At 54.7% G+C, this 24,440-nt stretch overlaps 1 protein-coding gene and 1 long non-coding RNA gene across 4 annotated transcripts; one reads left to right on the forward strand and one right to left on the reverse strand.

Annotated features, from left to right (window-relative positions):
- The first annotated feature begins 3,103 nt into the window (after nt 1-3,103).
- LHX3 (LIM homeobox 3) lies at nt 3,104-10,320 on the forward strand. Of its 3 annotated transcripts, none has more exons than XM_040531946.1 (6): nt 3,104-3,228; nt 5,776-5,947; nt 6,330-6,532; nt 6,743-6,894; nt 6,996-7,167; nt 8,759-10,320. In XM_040531946.1, the coding sequence occupies exons 1-6, from the start codon at nt 3,159-3,161 to the stop codon at nt 9,175-9,177; spliced, it is 1,188 nt and encodes a 395-aa protein (XP_040387880.1). In that variant the 5' UTR covers nt 3,104-3,158; the 3' UTR covers nt 9,178-10,320. The 3 variants fall into 3 exon arrangements, with proteins under 3 accessions (XP_040387880.1, XP_040387881.1, XP_040387878.1); XM_040531947.1 differs by having other exon boundaries at nt 6,364-6,532; XM_040531944.1 differs by having other exon boundaries at nt 6,330-6,894.
- Nucleotides 10,321-15,278: 4,958 nt separating this feature from the next.
- LOC121057471 lies at nt 15,279-22,757 on the reverse strand. Its single transcript, XR_005813799.1, has 3 exons — nt 21,518-22,757; nt 21,205-21,207; nt 15,279-15,370 (listed from the first exon to the last, which is right to left on the reverse strand). It is a non-coding gene; the product is annotated as an uncharacterized LOC121057471 (long non-coding RNA).
- Between the last annotated feature and the right edge of the window lie 1,683 nt (nt 22,758-24,440).

The raw sequence follows: 24,440 nt of genomic DNA on the forward strand, positions 1-24,440 counted from the left end.
TTTCTTAAGAGTGTAAAAGCATGAAATTAAGATGTCGATTGTGTCGGTGCTGTAACTCAGTGTTGCCATTGAACTGGCTCAGGCTTTCACTTTAATTGCTAGTAGTGACCTCAGCTGGAAAGGTTTTCTCGACTTTGGACTCAGTTGTGTAAATCTTGGTTTACTTGTTCTTATTTTGTATCTTTATAATGAATTTTTTGTCCTTTGATATACTTTGGTTGTAAAGATGTGTTATGTCTGCTGGGGAATGTGTGGTGCTGCATTGCCCCACTGCACATCAGTGTCACAAGGAAGTGTTTCCTTTTCAAAGACGCCTCACACCACCTTCTCCTTAGTCCTGGGACTTCTGTTTCTGCATTGTATCGTATAAGAAGTTTCTGCAATGCTATTAATGCTTCCAGTAAGGATTTCTGGCCCTTTGTAATTCAGTCTCCTAAAGAGGAAATACTAAAGCTGCATGGAAAATAAAAGGAATACTGTGCGATGTGGCTGGTGAGAGAAAGAAAAGGTGCAAGTGCTAAAGAAACCTGACTAAATTATTCCCGAGAACTCTAATTTTTGTTTTCCAGCGCTGTATCCATCCTGCTGTTCTTACTGAGAACTGGGTGGGAACCGCCGGCTCAACAAAAGGCCCAAAGTGTGTTTTCTAGGCGTGTGCATTGCATATGAGATGTTGAAAGTAGTGACTATAACAGTTCGGTAATTTAAATGTTTTATTTATTTCAATTCAGTAACTTGCTGCTTTCATGTCTATTCTTTTGGGAGGGTTGTTTTTGTTTTTTAAACTCTCTCTAGGAAGGAAAAGTAAACATTTTGTACTAAACTGTAAACTAATGTGCTTGTTAAAAATAAATCGCAAACATTTGGGCAAAATGCTGCGTTTTGGGATTTTATCTATATTTTCAAGTTCTTTTTAGCTAAACTATATTGCAAGGTTAGCTCGTATACGCACCCATTGCCAATCATAACCGTTATTTTATGTAGGTACTTAATTTTAAAAAGTGCCAGGAACATGGAAATTTTATTCCATTTTTTTTCCACGGTTCTCACAACTTTGTAAAACGTTGGTAAACTTTTGCAGGAGTGACAGAAAAACTGTTGGCTTCTGACCAACTATTATTTTTACATCCAAAGGGGCTTTTGTGGAAACCTGCAGAGATGCTGCCACGGTGTGGAGTCACCTTGTCCCATAAAGCCAAGGGGCTGCTGCCCTTCGTCCCATAAAGCCACAGCTGCCAGGACTGTGCCCAGCACCGTGCGCACGAGGAACAGCCGCCACCACATGAAACACGCCTGCCTGCTTTCTTAAACTGCTTCCTTAGAGGATCAGACTAAAAATCCACTTATAAAACCGAGCTTAAAAGCGACTGCGTGGGTCATCACCTGCCCCCCTCGTCCGCCCCCAGGAGCTGTTTGTGGCCATGGGGGGGGTGTCGGGGAGCCCCAGTGCAGCCAGTGCCAGCGGTACCCAGTTGGACTTGCCCCTGAACCCAGCACTACTGGGGCACGGTGCTGGCGATGCTCCGCCAGCTCCACCTGTGCCCTGGCTGCATTCCAGCCCGGTTTATTTGGGGACCCCAGATCCCACTCCCCAAAATGTCTCCCTGCTTTATCATCCAACCCTATGGGACTGAGCTGTCCCCCAGGCCGGGATCCGTCCCCCGGCCACGCGGGCATCACCCTCCACAGCTCTGCACCACGCAGGAGCCGCAGGAGGGGAGCGGGTGGAAGGGAGCCTGGCCCCCCGGGATGCCCAGGGACTGTGCGGGGCCGACGCGGGCCCTGCTCCCCGGCTGTCCCCACCGCCGGGCGAAAGTCCCCGTGCTGCCCTCCGGCAGGAACATATGTGTGCTTGGAGGCTCCCGCCCCTAAGCTGCTTTTATTAATTTGTAATCCCCTGCGAGCAGGAGGTAAAGGGATTCGGGGGATTAGCGGGCTCGTAGTAACAACCACAATTATCAGCTCCGGCCGCCTGGGACAAGCAGCGCGCACGCACGCACCCACCGGGCTGCGCACGGACACATGGACACATGCACCCCCTGCATGCACACGAACACCCCCCCCACACACACACATGTGCACACGCACAAACATCCCCGCAATACAGCACAGAACCATCAGGGTTGGAGAAGACCTCCAAGGTCATCCAAGCACAAGTACAAGGGCAGACTCAGGCTGGCACGGGCACGCACAGCCGTGTGCAGACACAAACCCGCACACCCCCGCGGATACAGGGGCTGCCACACGGCCCCGCACACCCAAGCGCAGCCTGGCACAGACACACGCAGCCTGCGTACGGACACACGCACACCCACATGTGCACACACAATTGTATGTACAGCCCTGAGCGTGCACAGCCCTGAGCCTACGTGCACGCACCACAGCCCTGCACGTGTGCACCCTGCACACGTGTGCACACGTGAATGCACACACACAGATGCACACACACACATACACAACACACACACAGATGCACACGCACACATACATACACGCTCACACATATGCACACACGCACACCCACGCAACTCCACATCCTCCCCGTCCTCAATTAACGCAATTAACCTCTGCCAGCCGCAGGGCGCTGATCGCCATGGGTCGGACTCTCCCCGCTCATTAACTAATTAGAGGAGGGGGCCGAGCCCCCCGGCACCCCACGGCTGCCGTCGGGGGATGCCGGCCCCGCGGGGACAAACGAAATCCGGGCAGGGGGACGGCGGGGGGGCGGCCGGCCGGGGGGGGTGGGCTCCACCCGACGGCGGCTCCCTCGGGCCCGGGCCGCAGCGCGATTCCCCCGCGGGGACTTGGCGGGGGCCCGGCGGGGGCCCCGACGCCTTTTGGCACCCGGGGGCGGCGGCTGCCGGTGGCGACAGCCCCGGACACGCGTGGGACGTGGGGGACGGCCCCGTTCCCCCCCCTCCCCCCCGGTCCCTCCCTCCCCGAGCTCTTTTGTGATGCTAAAGAGCCCCTCGGTGCACCGCGGCCCAGCTGTGCCCGGCCCGACGGCTCGGTGCCGCCCCCGGCCCGCCCCCCCCCCCCCCCCCCCCGGCTCTCCCCGCTCCGCCCCGGGCGGCGGCCAAGCCCCCGGCGCTCCCCGCTCCGCTCCGCGCGGCTCCGCCACAAGCGCGCAGCCCCCGCGCACCTCGGACGGCGCCGCGATGCTGCTGGAGCGGGTCCGCGGCGGCTCGGAGAAGGCAGCGGAGCTCTGCCCCTTCCCGCGGAGCCCAGGTGAGGTGGGGGGGGGGGGGCGCGCGGAGCCCCGCGGACACACCGGGAGCCCCCGGTTCCGCGCACCCCCGGGGCACCCCCGGGACGCGGCCGGGGCTGGCTGCGGGGAGCTGGGGGCGCCCCGACGGCACCGGGGGGGGTGGCCCAGCCCCGCCGTCCGCTGCTTCCGTTTCCCCGTGGCATCCCCGGTGGGTCCCAGCCGCCCCCGCCCCAGGATCCCGTTTCGGTCCCTCCGTTGCCGTCGGGTCCGTCCCGGCGGGGCACAGCGGCTGCTACCGGACAAAATGAGGGGCTCCCGCCCGGCCGCTCCTCCCCGGCTGCCGCCACCCCCCGCGCCACCTCCCCCGGTTCTGTCCCCCTCTGGAAAGGCTCCCGGTAATTCCTCCCGTAATCGCGTTTTCCCCGCGCTTTAACAAACGGCGGAGACGTCGGGGCGGGAGGGAACGGGGCCGCGCTCCCTCGGCGCGGGGGCTTCGAACGAAAGCAGGGGGGAGGCGCGGCGAGGACCGGGACGGGAACGGGGACCGGGACGGGGACGGGGACCGGGACGGGGACGGAGCCGTCGGGGCAGCGGGGCCGCGGTCAGCCCGGCAGCCCCCCGCCGTCGGGCCGGTGCCGCCGCTTAGCGCCCGCTCCGCCGCCCCGCGGCCTCCCCCGGCGGCTCCCCGCGGTCGCTGCGCGTTTGGCCCCGCGGGCAGGAGGCGAAAACCGGCGCGGGGCCAATCCCCGGGGGAAGGAACCGCACCGCAACGCCGGCTCCCCGCGGGAGGCGATGCCCGTAAATAGGGCCGGGGGCCGGGGAGGCAACGCGAGGGGCTCGGCGGGGCTCTGGGGGGGCTCGGGGAGCTGTGGGGGGGGCTCACCGTGCCGGGGTGCCGGGCCCGGGGGGGGGTGTCCGTTCGTGCCCCCGGGGTGCGGAGCCGCGCGGTGCTGTTTTCCCTCGGCAAAGCCCTCGCTCGGCGGCGCACAACGAAATCCGGGCACCGGCCGCCGCTGCCCCCCCCCCGACACCCCCCCGGCGGTGCCCCCGGGGCCGGCTCGGCCCCCTGCCCGTCCCCTGCCCCGTCGGGGGGCGGCCCCGCCCGGCTTTCGTTTCCGGGCACCCCGGAGCCGTCGCCCTCCCGCCGTGCCCAGCCGGGAAGGGGCGGCGGGAGGGGGGGGGGGGGGACGTTCCGCCGGCCCGGGGGGGTTAAATACGGCTCGCAGCGATGCCCTGCCCGCCGCTCGGAGCGGCACCGGCGGGCACGGCCGGCGGCTGAAAATACCGCGCTGCGGCCGCTCAAGCCCCGGCGCCGCGGGGGTGGCAGCGGCCGGGGGGGGCTCCAGCGCCGCCGCGGTCCCGGGGGGCCGGGGAGGGCCTGGGGGGGGGGGGGTGGGCAGCGCCCGGTTCCGAGCCCCGGCCGCGACGGGACGGGCGGCGCCTGCGGAGGCGGCGGGCGCGGAAGATGCGCGGGTGGCTGCGCCCCGCCTGACTGCGCCGAGCCGCCGGGGGGCACCATGCAGCAGCGTAAGGGACGGGGACAGGGACGGTGGCGGTGGCCGTGCCGGTGGCGTCCCGGTCTCTGCGGGCAGCTCGGAGCCGGCCGCCGCCGCTGCCCGGATCGCAGCCGTTGCGGGAGATTTTTAGCTCGGGCGATTTTTTGCTCGGGAGTCTTTTTTTTTTTTTTTTTTTTTTCTCGGGCATTTTTTGTGCGGGCTCTTCTCGCTCGGACGCGGCCGGGCGTTGCGGGGAGGATTCCGCTGTAACGACATCACCTCCGCTCCTGCCCGGCCGTACCGCTCCGTGCGGTTATCTCCGCGCACGGACCCCCCCGTGGCCGCCTTTATCTACATCTGCTCGGCTGGCTCCGGGTGTTCCCTACGGCTGTACCTACAGCGATGCAGCTGTATTTATGTACCTCCGTATCTACATTTTACCCACCTGTGCCTAAATATCGATATCCGTATATTTATGGCTACACGTCCGTAGATTTTCATTTTCTATCTACGCCTCTGTTCATTTTTCTCTCTCTCTATTTCTATCCGTATCTCTATATCAGATATTTCTATATCATCTCTGCCGATATCTGTAGGGCGACGAGACAATCCTGCTGCATTTTATTTTCAGTACAATTCTCGTTATTTTTATCAGATTTTTCCCCACCCCGACTAGGCTACCCCGCCGCTATTTACGGGTGAAATCTTGAAGCATAGGAAAAGAGAAAAAAAAAAAAAAAAAAAAAAAAAAAAGCCCGGAATAACTGCGATCAGACTCTCGGGGTTTTCGGCTCGGCCCGGGTTTATTCCCCCCCCGCCCCCCGTCACCTCCCTTCTTATTTTCCCCGGCTCCCCCGGGCTCTTCGCAGAGGGAGCTCGGCTCGGGGCCGCGGCTGCGGGCAGAGGCTCGCACGGCGCCGCGCCAACGAAATCGGACGAAAAGGACATTTTTTCGTGCCGGTCCCCGGCCGCCCCCACGGGGGGGGGACCCGGGGAGAACCGGGCCGGGGTCGGGCGGGGGGGGCAGCGGAGCCGTGGGGGCGGCGGCTGACGGGGGGCTGCCTCCCGCAGAGATCCCGCTGTGCGCCGGCTGCAACCAGCACATCGTGGACAGGTTCATCCTCAAGGTCCTGGACCGGCACTGGCACAGCAAGTGCCTGAAATGCTCCGACTGCCAGACGCAGCTGGCCGAGAAGTGCTTCAGCCGCGGGGACGGCGTGTACTGCAAGGAGGACTTCTTCAAGTGCGTGGGGCCGGGGGCAGAACCGAGGGGGCAGAACCGAGAGGGAACCATCGAGGGGCAGGACCGAAGGGGCCGCACGGCGGGGTAGCCCCGAGGGGTAGGAGCCCCGAGGGGTAGCACCGTGTTGTAGTAGCCCCGAGGGGGCGGCGGGGTAACCCGAGGGGTAGCCCCGAGGGGTAGGAGCACCGATGGGTAGGACCGCCGAGGGGTAGCCCCGAGGGGGCGGCACGGCGGGGTAGCCCCGAGGGGTGGTAGCCCCGAGGGGTGGTAGCCCCGAGGTGTAGTAGCCCCGCGGGGAGCGGCCCAGCCGCCGCCGTTCCCCCCCCCAGCCGCCGCCTCCGCTCTCAGCGGCCGCCGCTTGTCCCCCCCCCCCCCCGCCCAGGCGCTTCGGGACGAAGTGTGCCGCCTGCCAGCAGGGCATCCCCCCGACCCAGGTGGTGCGGCGGGCGCAGGACTTCGTGTACCACCTGCACTGCTTCGCCTGCATCGTCTGCAAGCGGCAGCTGGCCACCGGCGACGAGTTCTACCTGATGGAGGACAGCAGGCTGGTCTGCAAGGCCGACTACGAGACGGCCAAGCAGAGAGGTACCCCCGCCCCGTCCCCTACACCCCCGGGGGCTGGAGAGGCCCGGCCCGGCCCCCCCCCTGCCCGTCGGGAGCCGCCCGAGCCTCGGGGAGGGGGGGGAGCGGGGCCGGCGGCCGCTGCCGTCGGGTGGGGCGCTGGGGGAGGCCGGGGGTCCCGGCTCCCCTCGGGGACCCGGCTGCTGATCCCCCCCCCCAACCCCCCGCCGGCAGAGGCTGAGTCGACGGCCAAGCGGCCCCGCACCACCATCACGGCCAAGCAGCTGGAGACCCTGAAAAACGCCTACAACAACTCGCCCAAGCCGGCGCGGCACGTCCGGGAGCAGCTCTCGTCGGAGACCGGGCTGGACATGCGGGTGGTGCAGGTGAGCGCCCGGGGGGGGCACCCTGGAGGGGGGGGGGGGGGGGGCAGCGGGGCCGGATCCGGCGCGGTGCGGAGCGAGCTGCCGGCCTGCCCTGCTCGCAGGTGTGGTTCCAGAACCGCCGGGCCAAGGAGAAGAGGCTGAAGAAGGACGCGGGGAGGCAGCGGTGGGGGCAGTACTTCAGGAACATGAAGCGCTCCCGGGGCGCCTCCAAGTCCGACAAGGACAGCATCCAGGAGGAGGGCCCCGACAGCGACGCCGAGGTCTCCTTCACAGGTCGGTCCCCGACGGGGCTTTGCTTTTTATTTCACCTTCTTTTTATTATCCTGATAGCAATTTTCGGCCGGAATATGCGGGGTGAAAGCAGGTTCCCCGGGAGGGAGAGGGGGGGGCTGGGGGGAGAGGTGCTGAGCTCGGGGGCTGCCGTGGTGGGGGAACCGCGGGGTGCAGGACCCGTCCCCCTGGGGGCTGCCTCCGGTGTGGGGAGAGCAGGGAGAGCTCCCGGCTGCCGCTGGGGTGTCCGAGCTGCCCCCGCACATGGCCTTTCTGAGGGGCTCTTAGGCATACAAATCCCAGAGCCCAGAAGCACGGAGCTGAAGGATCGCTAAAAGCATGTCGATTTTTTTAATCCCCCTTAGAGGCAGCTTTATTCGTGTGGTCGCAAGTCAGCAGCCCCCACAGAACCGAGAAGCAGCTGCCCCTCTGCTCTGCGCACAAGGGAGATGGCTCTGTGAAGGATGCTGGGGTCGCGGGGCCCCGTTTTTGGGGCAGACCACGCCTGCGTTTGCTCTCACCTGCACGGCCTTAGCCCGGGGTTTTCCAGACACAGGGCAGCTCGCTGCCGGAGCAGGATGCGGCCCTGCGCTGGGGGCTGCTGCTGCGCTGCTGCCCAGGGGCCGCATCCTGCACGGCCCCGGCTTGTGCCCAGAGCAGCCCCAGCGCCAGAGGGTCTCTGCTGAGGGTTTCTGGGCTGCGTTACTGCAGGGCTCAGCCGCGCGTGTCGGTGTGAGCGTCGCTCCCACGGGCACAGGAGAGAAGCTGAGATGCAAACCTGTGCCCATCTGCCTGTAGGGCACGTGTGCTCCTGCTCACACGGCTCCGTGCTCCAGCTTCTCTTCTGCGTTCCTAAATACTGTTTGATTTTCAAGCCTGTGTATACACACTGCGCACCAGCGTCATTAAATATGAATATACTATAAATAATAACTAAAAAATGTTGAACAATTATTGATAGCTTGATGCCAGAAACAGGTTTGTATCCTAGGCAACCGAGCGGCTCTCAGTGTTCGTAAAACCCCTGATGAAAGCAAACAATTTTTGCTGGTAACTTAAAAAATATTTTTCAGAAGTATTCTTAAGTCGTACAAATACATTTCATTAGCCTGTTCCTGAGCCAACAAATACTGCTGAGATTTAATAGTTTTTCATTTTATTTTTTTTTCTGGGCAATGGAAAGTTTTCTTGAGCTGGCGAGGGCTCAGGTAGCTCCTAAAAAAGACAGCAAAATTCAAGATAAACCTCAAAGCCAAACAGAAATGCAGAAATGAAAGATCTTGAACTCACATTGCCCTTCAAAGGATTATTTTTAAATTACATTCTTACATTTTAATATGTGCTTTTTGTGCTCTTTGTGCACATTTTTTAGATCCAAAATGTATTAGACATTTGTACTCAGACAAAATAATCCCGTGGCCTTCTACGGAGAGCCGTCAGCAAGGACAGGAATAATAAGGAATTACAAGTAGCGAGCGCGTGGCTGCTCAGCTCCATCCATCTCATCTGTTTATACCCGGGGCTCGCGGAGCTCCCGCGCTGCTGCCGGCGGTGCCGGCGCTCCCCCAGTAAAACCAGTGCGCTTCCCTTTCAGACGAGCCCTCCATGTCCGAGATGAGCCACTCCAACGGGATTTACAGCAACCTCAGCGAGGCGTCCCCGGCTCTGGGGAGGCAGGCTGGGACCAACGGGAGCTTTGCTCTGGATCACAGCGGCATCCCAGCTCAGGACCAGTACCACGACTTGCGCTCCAACAGCCCCTACGGGATACCCCAGTCCCCAGCCTCCTTGCAAGCGCTGCCGGGCCACCAGCCTTTAATCTCCAGCTTGGTTTACCCCGACAACAGCCTGGGCATCATGGGACAAGGCGGACAGGGGGTGCCCCAGCCCATGAGGGTCCTGGCCGGGAACGGACCCAGCTCCGACCTCTCCACCGGCAGCAGCGGGGGGTACCCGGATTTTCCTGCCAGCCCAGCCTCGTGGCTGGACGAAGTCGACCACGCTCAGTTTTGATACAGGATCCACCACCGTGCAGTGGGAAGGGGAAGGACCCGTCGCTCTCAAACGCCGTCTGCTCCCGGAGAAAAGGCACGGACAGGCCCTGAGGCCGAGCGGGGCAGGAAGGCGCCGGCACGGCGAGCACCGACGGGCTTTCGGAGGCGACCCGGCGGTGGGTCAGCAGCGGACGGCGGTCAAAGGGAGACCACAGCATAAGGGACGTCCAAACGAACCGGTCATTGTGTCTTTACTAAACACCGAGACTTGTGCTTTACAGATTTGATAGAAGGTATTTTGCTTTCTGTTGTCAGTGCATTCTCCAAAGCGAGGACTTGCTTCATCACCCATCCACGCCGAAAACCTTTTTAAGAGAAAATAAAGTCCTCATCCACAGTAAAAGTTGTGACAATGTCTATATTTCTATAGGAGAAATGTTGATAGTGAATCACTTCAGAAATCCATGGTAGAAAACCTCTCTGTTCTTCCAGCAGATTTTTTAAAAGCGCACCGATGGGGTATGTTTGGTTTTATTTCCAATTTACGTTCACTTTTCTAAAATGAAATGCTCTTTAATATGCCAATCACTGATCAGCAACTCTTCTCCTTTGTAAAGTGAAGATCATGTTAACTCTGCTTCTCATCTTTTTAATTTGTAGATTCCTAGTTTTATTCTTCCAGATAAGCATTAAACCGTGAATAGCTGTATTTATTACCAAATGACTACACTTTTATCTCGAGGGCAAGAGGTGTTTTTTCTTGGCCCGGGAACACCAGTGGCTCTGGGTTGTGAATTTCATGCTTTTCTTTAAAATCCCTTTGCAAGAGTTTTACTGCAAAGTGTCTCAGACTCGTCCTGATGTCTTGTTGCCAAATTCCTTCCCAGGAGGGCTCTGGGCAGGGGCCGGTGGCTCCGTTTCAGCCGCTCCTTGTCGTGGCAAGTGCTCGCCTCCCTGGTGGCACTTCTCTGTCTGAGACATTTGTGTCATCCTGCAGATACGGCGTGAGCCGATCGTGAGGAAAGGCAAGGCATTATGTATATTGTTACCTGTAAAAATGGTTGAATTTACTGTAGATTATGTGAACGTCCCGTGTCTTTTATTTATATTCTCGCTTTCTCTCTGATGATCAAATACTTCAAGACTACAAATAAATTTGTCAGCTAAGCTTTAAATAGTCTTTTGCTAAATTCACATCAAAAGCATCAATATAGGTAAACACCACACCTGGAAATAAACGTAAAAATCTCCAGAACTTGAGGCTGTGATTCACCAAAGTGTCAAAGCGCACTCTTCCCAGCAATACAGCAGCAATCCCACTGATGTAAAAATGCCTTGATAAGCAGAAACAAAAAATGACGGTTTTAGAGGCTGGCAGCCCTTGGGAGATCCAAACAGCATTGCTCCATGCAGGCACAGCCCCTGATCGTTTTTGGTGGGTCATGGTTATTTTTCAGCATTCATTGCAAAGTTAGAAATATGTAAGGCAGAAAGTTGTGGCGACAAAGCAAGAGCAATTACCGGAGCCTGATGTTGTACAGCTGTGAACTGGAAGTTGTGCACAGGGAACAGTATAACGTAGATTGGAATATTTCAAAGAGAAATCAGGGAAAAAAAAAAAAAAAAAAAAGGAATTAAGTTTGGCCAAACATACACATCCCCTGTGCGCGTACACACGCGTGAGAGGCACGTGCACACGCGTGTCTTCATATACAAATTCCTGCGGTCAGGCAGCTCGGAGCAGAGAGAAGCGCTCTACTGAAGTCTGATTTAAGAAGCAGGTGGGAGATATTTTTTAAAGCACGTGGGCTTCCAGCCTCTCCCTGCCCCGGGAGGCTGGGGCACATTTGTGAGCAGCTCCGAGCGCTCGCAGCCCAGCGGGCAGCGCAGGCAGCTCCGCAGGGGGCAGCCGGGCAGGGAAGCGCTGCACTGTGCCCAGGCAGGTGCCCAGGGTTTGTGTCCCTTTCCTTCGCCTGCAGGAGCAGGCGCCGTGCCCTTTGTCTCTGATCTCCCCCTACGGCAGCCCTTGCTGTTGTGCAGCCGCGGGCGGCCACATGCTGGCTGTAGCACACAGGTGAGGGTGCGACAGCGATGTCTCTGGAAGCCAGCAGGCGTTGGCAGTAGTTGCAGAATTGTTTCTACTTGACAAAATACAGTTAGCCAGCAGTGCTGCGCAAGCGTCTCCCCTTACACACATCACATCTGAGAAGCAGCAGCACGTCCAGCCTGTGCTCGCTGCGCGCTGTCGGCAGCCTGCCGGGGCTGAGCTGTGAGCCCGCGCGATGCCCACGGCTGCTGCCTGCTGCAGGGAGAGCTGCCAGCACACAGCTCCTGGGTGTTTGCCGCCACCGGGACTGGGGCTAAAGCACCCAAAGCACAACGGGTGCGGACGCAGAATTTGCTCTTTTTGCAGGAGACCCAGTCCAAGGGCTATGGCAAGGCAGGGAGAAACCCTGGGGCGTGGCACCGTGTGGCTGTTGGTGTGAAACCCCTCATGCCTCAGCTCCCAGGGGAGATCTCAGGCGGGTGATGCTGAATTCAGCCTCGGCCAGGCCCGAGGTCGGAGCTGGGCTCGGCAGCGGGGCTCAGGAGCCGCTCTCTGCCTGCACCAGAACCGAGGAGGGACGGGACAACTGTTGCTGCTAGCTCGGGGCCACATTGCAGGGGTGTTTCTTACTGAACCATAAGGATTAATCAGAAATTTATAGGATTTTAAAAATCAGATGACAAAGCTTCACCCAAGAAGAAAAGAGTTCTTGTTGTCAATATTTTTTTTTTCTATTCTATTTCTCTGGTCTAGAAACACCCCCTCCAAATCAGGCTAATTGTTTTACATTGAGACATTTGGCACTTAAAGTATAAATAATAATTTCATAGAAAAGACTGATTTTAAAGAGAAGAAAACAAGAGCAGAAAGACAAAAATGTAGTTTACTTTAGGCTGATGATGCTGTTATAAAACCACTGTCTAGAGACTGTAACTACCGAACAAGTATTCTGTAGATTTTTTTCCTGGTTTCCCTCACAGCAAACACCCGGCACTGTTCCTCTCGCTTGGGGAATTGCCCGGGGATGCCTGGATTTAAGAAAAGAAGAAATGCAAATTCCCCCTGTTCCTTTGTGCTTTGCTGAACGGCAGAAGGGGCTGGAAGGTCCCGGTGCTCACGGTCGCCTGCACGCAGAGAGAAGCTCCCCAAAAGCCCTGTCCCGAGGAGCTCCCCGACCATCCCGTCCCGTCCCGTCCCGTCCCATCCCACAGGAGTCGGGGGTTGCTCTCTTTCCAGGGCTGAGGCCCAGGGGTGCCATTAATATAAATGCCTTCCTCCTGTTAAAGAGAAAACCAATTTGGAAGAAGCAAATAAAACTAACAGCATGCAACTGACTGACAGCTTGTAAAGCCAGACGGAATTAGGAAGAGGGGCTTTGCACTGCTCAGTTTGCAGGGGGGCTTTATAACCTCCGCTGGTTCGTGTAGTGCATGACGGGAGGTAAGGCTTTTTTCATGCTCTCTGGGAGGAAAATGTAACGTATGAATCTTTTCTTTCTGAACAGCGATTTCACATTGTATGAGTCCTTGTGCCCTGAATTCGTGTTCCCTACAGACGCAGAAAATGTTTAGGTTTCATGCCAAACAGCAGAAATAACTAATTTGTCCTCATCCTGATTCCCTGTGAGAGGCAGACCTCTCAGGCCAGGCGAGAGCCCCGCCACTCTTTTGTTTGGTTTTTTTTCAGTTTCCACGGGCTCTGCAACCTGCTCACGGCGGAGCGGAGCCAACTCCTCGCGGCCGTAACCCGACGCAGCGAAGCCTGCACGGCTCAGGGAAGGCAGGAAAGCGGAGACCTGCACAATTTATGCACTGAAACAACGTTTACAGGCAGCAAATGGCTTTGTTAAAACATGACAGGAAAACCAAACGAGCAAAAATATGCTGGGAAAAAAAAAAAAAAAGCAAAGGTGTTTAAATTAGTTTTTTTTTTTTTTTTTCTTTCTGACACCTTTATCATGTCTCTAAGTGGGATGCATTTTGTGCTGAAGCACACACGCAGGCGTGTTTGTTGGCGCAGATGTAGTGGACAGGGAACAGAGCCCAGCGAAGGTGTTGATTTAGGGCGCACAAAGCACTCGCTGCTTTTGTGCTCAGCATTTCGCAACGTGGTGATGAAAAATATTTTAATAACCAAGTATGTGAGGCTTCTGGATTTAAATGAAGTTCTCCGTGTTAGAACACAGTTTCTGTACATGATTTCTCTTTCCATTTTGAATGAAGATGCAGGTAATTTCCAGTAGCGGATGAAACAGACCCTGGTGCTGCGGATCCAATCGGAGGACACCCGGCTGCCTCCTTCCTGCATGGCTGATCCCAGTTTGTGAGGCGCTGGGATTCCTGCTCTGAACCCAAGGAAAGCAGGGGGGGAAGTAGAGGTGGTTTGGGACACGGTGTGTGATCGTCCCCCTCCCTGGTGTGAAGCAGCAATCGCAGGCTTGGGACAGAAGTGGCTCGGTGAGTGTCGCAGGAACGATGCTGCTTTAACCGGACAACCTTGGTCCCCAGCCCAAACACAAACAAACTCCACACCTTTTCTATTTTTTTTTAGCTCCCCGGTTATTTTTCCACTGCGGTCTGAGAAGCGTCTCTGTCTCCTCAGGGACGTCGCAGCCACTTGCTGCCGCTGCCTGGCTGGACATGCGTCCCGCGTCCCCAGGCTCTGCCCTCCCCGGCTCCTCCGCCTGCAGGAGCCTGCAGAAAGTGTTTGAGTCAGCTGGAGGCGAGTAAATCATTCCTGACAGCTACATCTCTACAGGGCAGTTAGAATTAATGTAACAATTTGGCATTTAATGAAGCAACAACACGCCGGGCCGCGGAGAATAGCCGGAACCTGCTGCAGTCACATCGTAATCCCTCGGGGACCCAAACGGCAGAGCCTCCATCAGACGCCGACCTGTTCGGCTGCGCAAACGGCCGCGGGGGCGGTGAGGCGGCTGCTCCAGCTGGGCTCTATCCAGCACCCAGACCCCGCGTTGGGCCCAGCAGCAGCAGCAGCAGCAGCAGCCCCGGGGACACGCATGGGGCACGCGTCACCTGCACCCCTCTGGGGACCCCCCAGGAGCACCAGGGGTGGCGGGGAGCCCTCGTCCCGAGGCAGGTGGCGAGATGCCGAATCGATGCTGGTCATGCAAAACATGTCTGGGGAAGCTTGCGGGAAGAAGAGAGGAAATAAATCAGCCTTGGAGGTGCTAGCAGGGGAGCTGGCAGGACAGCGTGTTTTGCAAATGAACACCTTCTGGATCGGGTGCTGTGCACCCAGAGGTCTCTGATGCCCACAGAAGTTGCAGGTACTCCCGCTGTCTCCAGGATGAGTCCTTTGCAAAACACCGCGTGAGGGAGGGAGGGGAACGAATGCAAATGGCTTTGGAGACAATCTCCTCTTTCCCATGTATATACATATGCTCTCAAAGCGTTGCAGTTTGCAGCAGCTTGGATGCTTTAAAATAAATCATGCAGTGCATTTTTTTTTCTTGCTCCTAAATGAAACCATGGCACAAAACAACATCCCCAAACTCGCAAAGCCCTCAGTGCTGGTTTTGCTCTCCGGGGCTGGCCAGCGTGTGTGTGGCCACAAACCTCCACGCGTTGTGTGGCGAAGCCTCACGGTCGCCTGCTTTAAGGGCTTGACAGGTTTATAAAGTGCTGAGTGTCCCGGAGGGACGGCGGCACTGTTTGCAGAGAAGATGAAGCGTGCCATATCCAGCTGGTCTAACAGGGCAGCGGGAAATCTAAATTAATTCAGGAATCACTTCTGTTTTGCTGAGGGAGGATGTGGGTCTCAATCTATGGAAAGAGCACGTCGGGGGAATACTCATTAACGGCAGGCATGGGGGTGCAACACCAGGCTCCCCCCTCTTACACCAGGGTAAATCAGGGGGCATTTAGCTGAGGTACAGAGAAGCAGCGGGGTGAAATGGGCCCCAGGGGCTGTGTCATGTTTGGGGTGGAAGCCTGGTTCCCACCTGCGAGGGCTGATCTTCCCCAGCCTCCCTAAGGAGGGACCCGCCCCAACCACTGCCACCTGGACTCTGCAGGTGAGGCCAGGGGCATTTAATGGCTCCTAAACTCTGGGCTATGTTCTTACTGCTCCACCACATCCCTCCCACAGCACGGGCTCAGCCTTGGTGCCTGTGTTGGACTTGGGCCTCAGCCTGTTCTCAGTACTGCAGGTCAGTGGGGGGCTGCGGGGCTTGTCCCAAAGGCATGGGTTGGGGCTGGTTTCACCTCTGGGTCATGGTGCTTAGACTTTCCCTGGGGTGCTTGGGCCTTCCCTGGGGTCATCCTGGCCTTTGTGTGGGCCATGGGCTGAGCGACGTGTGACTTCTATCCACGGGGAGGTTGGATCCCAACTTGTGACTTTCTGAACTGTAAATGGAAGAGTAACAACAATAAAAAGCTTAGCTCAGGTGATCATGGCTGGGTGTATAACAGGCCTGCCCTTTAACACAGCCGCAGTTTGGGGGGCTGCAGTTGTTTAATGGTTCCGTTTTGCGAGGACACAAATGTGGCTGGTTTTCCTTCTGTATGCCACAACCTGGGCCAGGATTTACTGGTGTTTGTTTTGTTGTCTCAGAAGCAACCCCTGCGTTGCAAGACAGAGGGACGTGGGCAGCCCCCGGCCATGTGAGGCCCCAGCATGTGGGGATGGGGCTCCAGTTGTTGAGTTTATCCTTCCGAATTGGCCCCATAGTAAATGGGACTTTTATGAGCCTGATTCAGCTGGGGCAGAGCCAGGCCCTGCTTTTGCTCCTTGCCACCGGCAGCACTTGGCACAGCCTTCTCGTTTTCACTCTGATCGTGGTGTCCTCGCTGTGTCCTGTTCCTGACAGGAGGTTGCTGTGAGCTTAAAAATTAATTTTCCTGGAGTATCCTAATCATGCTGGTTGTTGAAACGTTCCCCGTTATGCTCTTACTGGGACTTGGCTCTGGGGGATAAGATTGTTCTGATGAAGCTGCCCGATATGGCAGAATTAAAACTTATTCTGGTTTTAATTTGTACTAATCACACACTCAGAAATAAAGAATTGGTCCCCCAAGTGTTTTTCTGGACTAGAGGACCAGACTCATTTATTTGCACGGATTAATATGCTGCCTGCTAATCGTGGGATGCCGACATTAGCTGTGCTGCAGAAACAGGGCTGTGGGACAGCAGTGGCTCGGTCTGGAGGCACAACAGTAGCCCAGACCCATCAGAACAGATTTGTGCAGGTTTTGTTATCATTGGATTTGCCAACAGGACAATCATCATTTTCAGGGGGGGAAAAAAAATCCCTTGTGTTAGTTGAAGCATCTCATTAACTCAGGAGCACTAATTGGATGTGCTCTGTTCAGATGGGGTATTTCTTTCGCCCTTCAGTACAAAAAGGAGGGTTATGTCCTCTGTGCGAGCTACACTGCTCGGACCAAGCAGAGCACCACAGGCTCCTGCATTTCCGTGTGACCCATGGCACTCACAGAAGCTGCTACTGAAATATCAAAGCTTGGAGTTTTGCAGCTGATGCTTGGTATTGGCACTGCCTCGGGTTTGCAGCCCAAGAGGTGTCCCTGTGCCCCAAAACCTGCCTGGGACTGGGGACGGTAGATCCAGGTGCGAGGTGATTCTGTACCCGTGTGTGTCTGTAGGGCTGGGGCACGCTGCAGTCGAGGCGAGCCCCTGCTTCTCCTGCAGGCATAGCACAGCTGGAAAGCGATAGCTTCTGTGGTGCGTGGGCTGGCGTGCTCCTTCCATAAATATTGTATCAGGGCATGCAGGGATCGAGTTGCAGCGCAGGGAGCCCCGGTAGGGCTGTGCGCTCCCTGCTGGGGCAGAGGGCAGGGAGACGTGGCTGGGGCTGATGAAGGCCTGGAGCCAGCGCCTGCCTCTCCAGGGAGATCCTTTTCTTCCCAGTGAAAGGACCTGAGTGATTGTCCTCCACCAGGGCATGGGGAGAGGGAAAACCACCCGGATCTCAATGCTTTCAAAGCTGTCCCTGGCCCTGCCCGAGCACAGGAAGGTGCCCTGCACGGGGAGAGGCTTTGTGGAGCTGCGGGTATCAGTGTGGTACCTCTGTGGGCAGAGCCATGGCTCCAGCCTGCTGCTCCAGGCCACGTGGGTGTGCAGGCATCGTTTCTGAAAGGTTTCTCTGCTCCCTGTGTGCATACGAGTTATGTACCCTGTGTGTCTGCTGAACTCTGTGTGTCATGTGTGATGTGCCACGGTGCCGCCCTCACCGGTGGGCTGGAAAGCGAAGCCAGGCATTCCTTATCTCGGGTGTTCTTCAGCTGTCACAGGCAGACCCCACAGCCTGAGGGTAGTTACAGGCCCTGAGGTCAAATCCAGCCTTGAAAAGCAGAGCTAAAAACACACGTGCTTGAGGTAGAAAGATGCTGGTGCTAAAGAATAGCTGCAGGTTGCATTCAGTGTGTTTTGGGGAGCTGTGTCACCTCCCACAGATCAGTCGTGTTAATGAGAAGCCTTGCTCTGAAGTCACCTCGCCTCCATTAATTAAAGCTGTTTTGCGTGAAGCAGGGAAGAGGGATTAAGGAAGGGCTCTTGATGCAGTTACACTTTCCATAGATGCTGCAGGTATCCATTATGGCCCGTGAAAGCCTTGTCAACATTTTTCCAAGGAAGAGTGAAAATGTAAATATCTTTAAAATGATTCAATGTCACTGTGGTATGGAAAAAGGTCATGCTGCTGGAGACCATTTATCTTTTTGTCTATTTAAAGAGCTTTTTTCCTATTACATTTTTTTAAATTAATGTTTTTAAACATTACCCAAAGTAATGTTAACAATAATGGGGTTTATGGGATTGATCATTAGGCAGGCTGGGATTTAAATTGGAAAAGATTTGTTTTAGGTAGTTGCTGGGGTTGTTTAACAGACTCTTTGATTTATTGCTTATAAAAATGTTTGTGTGGTGTAATGGAAAGACAAAAACAGAACCTGAGTTCCCAAGCAAATATGAGGGTAGGGTATTCTTTGGGAGGGAGTTTGGGATGATGGAAGCAGAGCTCACGTGCATGTCAATGTTACAGTACGCACATCTGAGGGAAGCCCACGGGGACAGAGTTTATTGGCAGATTAAGGGCTGGAGGGAAGATGGGGTGGAGATGTTTCCTGTTTGCCCTGTGTAGTGCTGCTCCTTGCTGCAGTATCGGACCACTGTGCTCTGCAGACCTGGCAGTGCAGTGCTCAGGTGTCTGTCTGGTGTCCCGGCCAGCCAGGGCATGAACGAGTGTTTGGGGGATGGATTTACCTGTGCAAAGAGTTTACGAGTGCAAAGCACTGCACGGACACAGAAGATGAGGTCCCTGCAGGACTCATCTCCCCTGAGTCACTTCTGACTGCAAATCCAGGCAACGCTGCTAAAAGGCAGCTCTCCTGCACGGGAGGAATTTCAGCAGGACCAAACCTTGGTCTGGGGAAGGGAGAAAATAGCTGCGCTCTTAACAGAAACGCTCGGCCTGCTGAGATGTACTTGCATTTTTCACCTCTGTTGCCCCTGCTACATCAAGTGTGAGGGAGCAGGGGATGCCACAGCTGGTGCTTTGCATGTAATTTTCACCCTCTTGTTAATGACCTTGCAGGGATTAGCATGGCCTTCTCCATATGCCAGTAGATTATGTCTGTTGGCAGCTGCTACTACTGGAGCAAAATGGGATAGTTTTCATTAGGAGTGCTTGACACGAGGTTGCCCTGGGTGTCGTCAATCCTAAACTGTCAGTGCCTCTGAATAAAGCCGTGTGCAGATGTGATTTATTGGATGTGCTGCTGCTTTGCTGAAAATGTGGCATTTCCAAGTCAGCAAGGTCTTGCAGGAGAAGTGTGAAAGGGACCTTCCTGCTCGTCCTCACCCACCCCTCCACCCTACCCGGAGTCTCTCTGGGGCTCTCCACTGGTGCTGGGTGGAAAATCTGCCCTGAAATGAGTGAGCAATGCAGGCACTTGCATGAAATAACCCCTTATGCTGTGCAGTTGCTCACTAGCAAATACTTGTTTGTGTTTAGCGGGTGAGATGGTGCATTTAGTGACAGCTTTAACTTGCAAATGTGCTCTGAACCTGCATTGCTATCCAACTTGGGGGGGGGGGGAGGGGGGAGGGAAGGAGGGGAAGCAAAGTCTCGATCCCTCTGAAAAATGACTTGACCTTGAAATGATTTTATTTTGAAGATTCATAAAATATTCAGATTGATCCCCATAAATCTCACCCACCTAATCCAAGCGGTGCAGGGGAAAGCTGGCTATCAGCACGGCCTCATTCCTACAGCTGAATCGGGGCATGCCCTGTGCCTGCAGGACACCATTCTGGGGGCTGGGGTGGACATGGCTCACATTTGGGGCACGTTTTTTGGGGCCAGGTCTTCCTTTGGGAGTAGAGCTTTCCTTGGACACTTGCAGGTGCCCTGGGATTGCACTGTCCCTCCAGACCTTACGTGGGAAGCATCAGTGGGCACAGGGGCGATGGGGGGAAGCTGTGCCCCCCTGGGAGCAGGGCTGTGCCCCCTGGCTGTGCCAGACACGCTGCTGGGGAGGGGGCAGGAGCATGGGGGAGGCAGGCAGGGTGCTGGAACTGGGGGCAAAGCTGTCACCCAGCTGCTGGGGATGAGGCGGGGAGGATGCTGCAGAGGCTTCCCTGCTCCCTTTGACCTGGGAGGAACCGGGCTGTCTGTGCTCGGCAAGGTTATTAATCCTCTGTTTATCCTGTTTTAAAATAAGCAGTTTAAAGGAGGCTGCCAAAGATGATAGGCCACAAATCCGTGTCATTCTTCTGATTTGCAGCAGCAAAGCCAACCCCTGCCTCTATCAGAGCGAGTGCCTGTGCTCCCCGGCCCCGGGCAGCTCCCACCCAGCTCCCCAGCAGTAGACCCGCGTTGGGCAGCACTCAGAAGGGCCTGAGACCATCACAGGGAGTCTCTGGGCAGCGAGTCCAGTTATCAGTGTTGTACTGAGGGCCCCTGTCTGTTGCTGGTGTGGCTTTACTGAATATCAGACTTGGTAAGTGACTGGCTGCTCAGAGTCCTCAAGCTCTTTGCCCTGCTTGGCTTCACGTGTCCGCTCTCAAAAGCAAGAGCAATACCACGCAGAACAACTTCTCTGCAGTCTAACTACTTAATGACTCTTTTTGCGAGTTCAATAACCACCAATTAATTATTTAAAGCATGCCAGAGGAGGATTAACAGCCACGTAATATACTAGGTATGATTTATCTTCAATAAATATGTCCCTTGTAATCAATGGGTAATTATTCCATGTGCAGTAGTTCTGATTAGATCTAAATTAATAGTGCATGTGGGAGATTTGATTTAAAAGTGGTAAAGTAGTGTTAAGTGAATTTTGCTCATCACTTGCAATACAGAAGCTGGTGTTTGTAACAGCAGCAGAGCTGGACAGCCCAAATGCCCAACAGACACTGGAGGGGGGGGAAAAAAAATACAACCTGATAAAAACATCAAGTTTGAATCAAACTGATTTATTGTCCCATAGTGGTGTGAAAACATTCACAAATGTTGTCTGCGGGCAAAGCTCCCACTTTCTGGGGGCTGAGGGACGCCCCTGTGCCAGCCGTAGGAGCTGGGCACCGGGGGCTGGTGCCCAGGGGACTTCTGGTTGGAGGAAGACCCTAAGGAGTGGTGAAAGGGTGTGGGCAGGGGATGATAAATGAGGAGGAGGGGGGAAAAGGAGGCAAGAATGGAGAATGTGAAAAGGAGAGCGTGAACTCTGGCTGCAGTAGCGTTACCCCCCAGATGGGGCTGACTTCTGCTTTCAGCAGGAGGAATAAAGCAGCACCAGCAGTTAGAGGCAGGACTCACAAAGCTAGTTCTTGGGAGAGAAACGTAAAATGAGTTAATGATGGTTCTAGAAAGCCCGGGAGGTAATTAGAGCAGCATCTTTGTCATATGTAAAAGCTAAACCGTGGTGTAAGTGGGCGGAGTAAAAAGTAATAATCACAGCTATTTCCTTGTTGTGCACTACAGCACGAGGTGCATGAATCTTAGGGTCCAGGTGACACAACCCGCTGTCCTCGTTTCTGGAAACGGCCCCGTGCAGCCAGGCTGGAGGAGCTGTGGAAGCATCCTGTGAGAGGAGTGTGTTTTACTGCCCGTGCTCATGGTTTGGGGGGGCTCCCTCCTGCCCAGTGCCCTGCCAACCTGCAGCTGCACCCAGAGCTCCCTGGGCAGTGCTGCAGGCACTTTATTTACCCAGTTGCAAATTCCCTGATCGAGGAGGGCATGTCTGAATTAGAAAGGATTGATATGAGAACAGCTTTAACACGTTGATTGTCGACACCTATTAAATATACGATGTGATTTTGGCTTTCTTGACACCAGGATTGCAATTTTGTGCAGGATAACGTCAGTCCAGGCCATAGCCACCTCCCTGCCATGGCACTTGGGGATGATGCTCCAAAGTCAGCCCATGATGTCCACCTATTAAAACCTCCAAGGCACGCAGTTTCTGCAGCTAAGTCGTATCAGGAATGAAAACTTTTTGGTAGAGCATTAGGGTGGGGAAAAATCAGAGCTCCCAAATGCTGGTGATCCAGCCTGGGGCACTGCCTAGCCCAAGGGCTCCTGGCAGTGCCAGGACCTACCTCGTGTGGGCCAGCTCTGAGGGCCTGCAGAGAGCCACACCCTGCTTAGCAGGTGCAGTGGAGCTTCCTAAAACACCCAGGGACCCTCAAGTCTGCCAGGATGTTCTTGATTCCCGACTTTTTTTTTTTTTAATGAGGTGCGAGTCTGTGACTAGAAGACACTAAAAAGCAATTGCATTAAATCAGGAACTACATTTGACTTTATGGATTGTTTATGGGATCTTTCTTTTATTAATTCTTTATCCTTTAATATTATAAAGGATTTGTGTCCACAATAAATAATGTAAAGTTAAATTACATCCTCTTTGGCTTAAAATTTTAATATTCCTATTGCCCATCTCCATAAAGAAATTGTATTTGAGGTCATTGCATATGTACAGCTGCAGCCATAACCCTAATGGAATTACTATTCAAGCACAGGCGAGATTAGTATGAACGCCAAGAAACTACCCGTCTGTCAGGGGAAAAGGTAAAAGTTCAGAGTTCAGCTTGCATCCAAATTATTTATCTCCTAATAACTTAATAGATTGAATATATTACTTGTCAGTGACCTTGATGTACAACAATAAAGACCCCTTGGTTGTGTCAGAAAATATATGAGACTATAATAAGTAGTACTTATGTAGTGGAATAAAAACATATTCTTTATGATAATGAAGTCTCTTCCCACAAGGACACCACAAGGACATGGAGCCACGTAAACATAAACACCAGGCTGCATTTGAGTGTGACCGGGCAGTGCTGCTCCCCGACATCAGCTGAGGAGGTGCTGGTTTAGGATGCTGTGCCCTGCACATGACTGCAATGGTTCCTTCCCCATGCGTGGCAAGCGGTGGCTTCTGCCCTTTGCCCCATCCAGACACAGATCACATCCTACATCCCCTCTTGCAACTGCTTTATACAGAGTGAGTCCCTTGCTTTCTCCAAAGAGTCCCATTGACTTCACGTCATGCCTCTAATTATTTCCATTCTGGATCTCCCAGGCTTATAAAAAGAATCCTTTAAATTAGAGTTTAGGATCAAAGGTAATACTGCAAATAGGCATGTTGTAAACATGCCTAAAAATAGGAAGGCAATTTCCCCGAGTGCCATCGTCTCTGTAGCAGTGCCACACAATGCCTCTATTTCTTTCTATGTCTATTTTTCAAGGCTTCGCATTACCTAAAGGGGAAAACAAAAAGCTCTCGAAGGATATTGTTCTTTAATAAGGCTTATGATTATGGATTTTTTTCTACCTCAGCCAGTACAGAATCACCATTAATATACTCAAATGCAACAAGTCTCTCCTCTTTAATAGGTCATTTTAATCACATGTTTAAAGTTTTGCTTGGTCAGATGGCAGAGGAGGGTGAGAGGAAAGAGGCAGAAAAAAGTGAAATTATTCAATCAATCCGATGTTTCCTGGTCAACCTTCCCGGTGTGCCCGCACCGGGCGCGGTGGCGGCTGTGGCTGGCTCTGGCACCCTCTGTCTGTGGTCCTCCTCGCCTCCAGGCTCCTGCCTGCTCTGCGCCCAGAAGGGCTGCTATGCCCAAGCCTGGACACTGATCCTAGAAAGCAACAAGGCACCCCACGGTGTTTGTAAGGTCCCTGAAGTGCCAAATCCTCCTTCCCTCTTCCGTCAGCAGGGCTGGGTGCCAGGCTGAGCCTCCAGCCCGCTCCCTGCAAGCGCAGCACCCAGGGAAGCCCGCTGGAGCTGGCATTGGCGCTGCCGTGCTCCCGCTCCCCCGGCACTTATCCCAGTAGCCTCACGTTTTTGATTGTATTTATGGCCACTTAATCTGTGCTAGCAGCCAGGATCAAATATATCTCCAGGTATTGATCAGCTTTAGGCTGATAGAAGTTCAAGCTCATGAGGTCTCGGTCTTTGACCCTCAAATAGGATATGAATCTCAATCCAATAGACTGATATTCACACACAGTCGCTGCCCAGGGTTGCAGGCTGCAAGGGAAAAATCAATGAAGAGTGCTAATGATTCACAATTTATAGAGCAGCTGCCATTTTAATATTAGAATAAATGTTATATTGCAAAGGGATGGGAACATAGGTGGTGGCATAGAAAATATTTCTTTGGAGCCTTTTCTGCCAGAAAATGATGTGCACAGAATTTTATGAAGTATAATTTATTGGCCTCATTTAGACTTATAATTTAAAACTCCTTATGAAAAAGGTATTAAGTAGAGTGGATTGGTAAGGAAACGGCAAGGACAGAGCAGGCTTCAAGTGCGTGCTGGTGGGGAGAAGGAAGCAATATCCTAATGTGAGATTGGACGTAAGAACTCCCCTCCTGTTTACACGTCCCTGCAGCATCTGGCAACAAGGAGGCCCCGTTCTCTGACCTGGCTCTTCTGAGCACACTTGTGAATGAAAATATATATATATCGAACGTGCTGATGAGGTATACAGAGCACATTAAGGCTAAATAAAGGATCATGTCAGAGTGGAGTGCCAGGGCAGAGAGCTCTGCTGAAGTGGTGAGTGAGGGCTGGAGAGAATTACTGGAGCCAAAGAGAAGGGGCAGACCACAAGACAGATTTCAAACCAGGGCGACATAAGAGCTCCGTGTCCATATTACACAGGTTTTATTGTAGCATTGAATAACTCATTTCTATTTGCAATGAATTGCGGTTTCCTTTGCTGGGGTTTCCTTACAATAGC

This window comes from Cygnus olor, chromosome 19 (genome assembly GCF_009769625.2).
Source record: "Cygnus olor isolate bCygOlo1 chromosome 19, bCygOlo1.pri.v2, whole genome shotgun sequence".
In the NCBI taxonomy this organism is placed as follows: Eukaryota; Metazoa; Chordata; class Aves; order Anseriformes; family Anatidae; genus Cygnus; species Cygnus olor.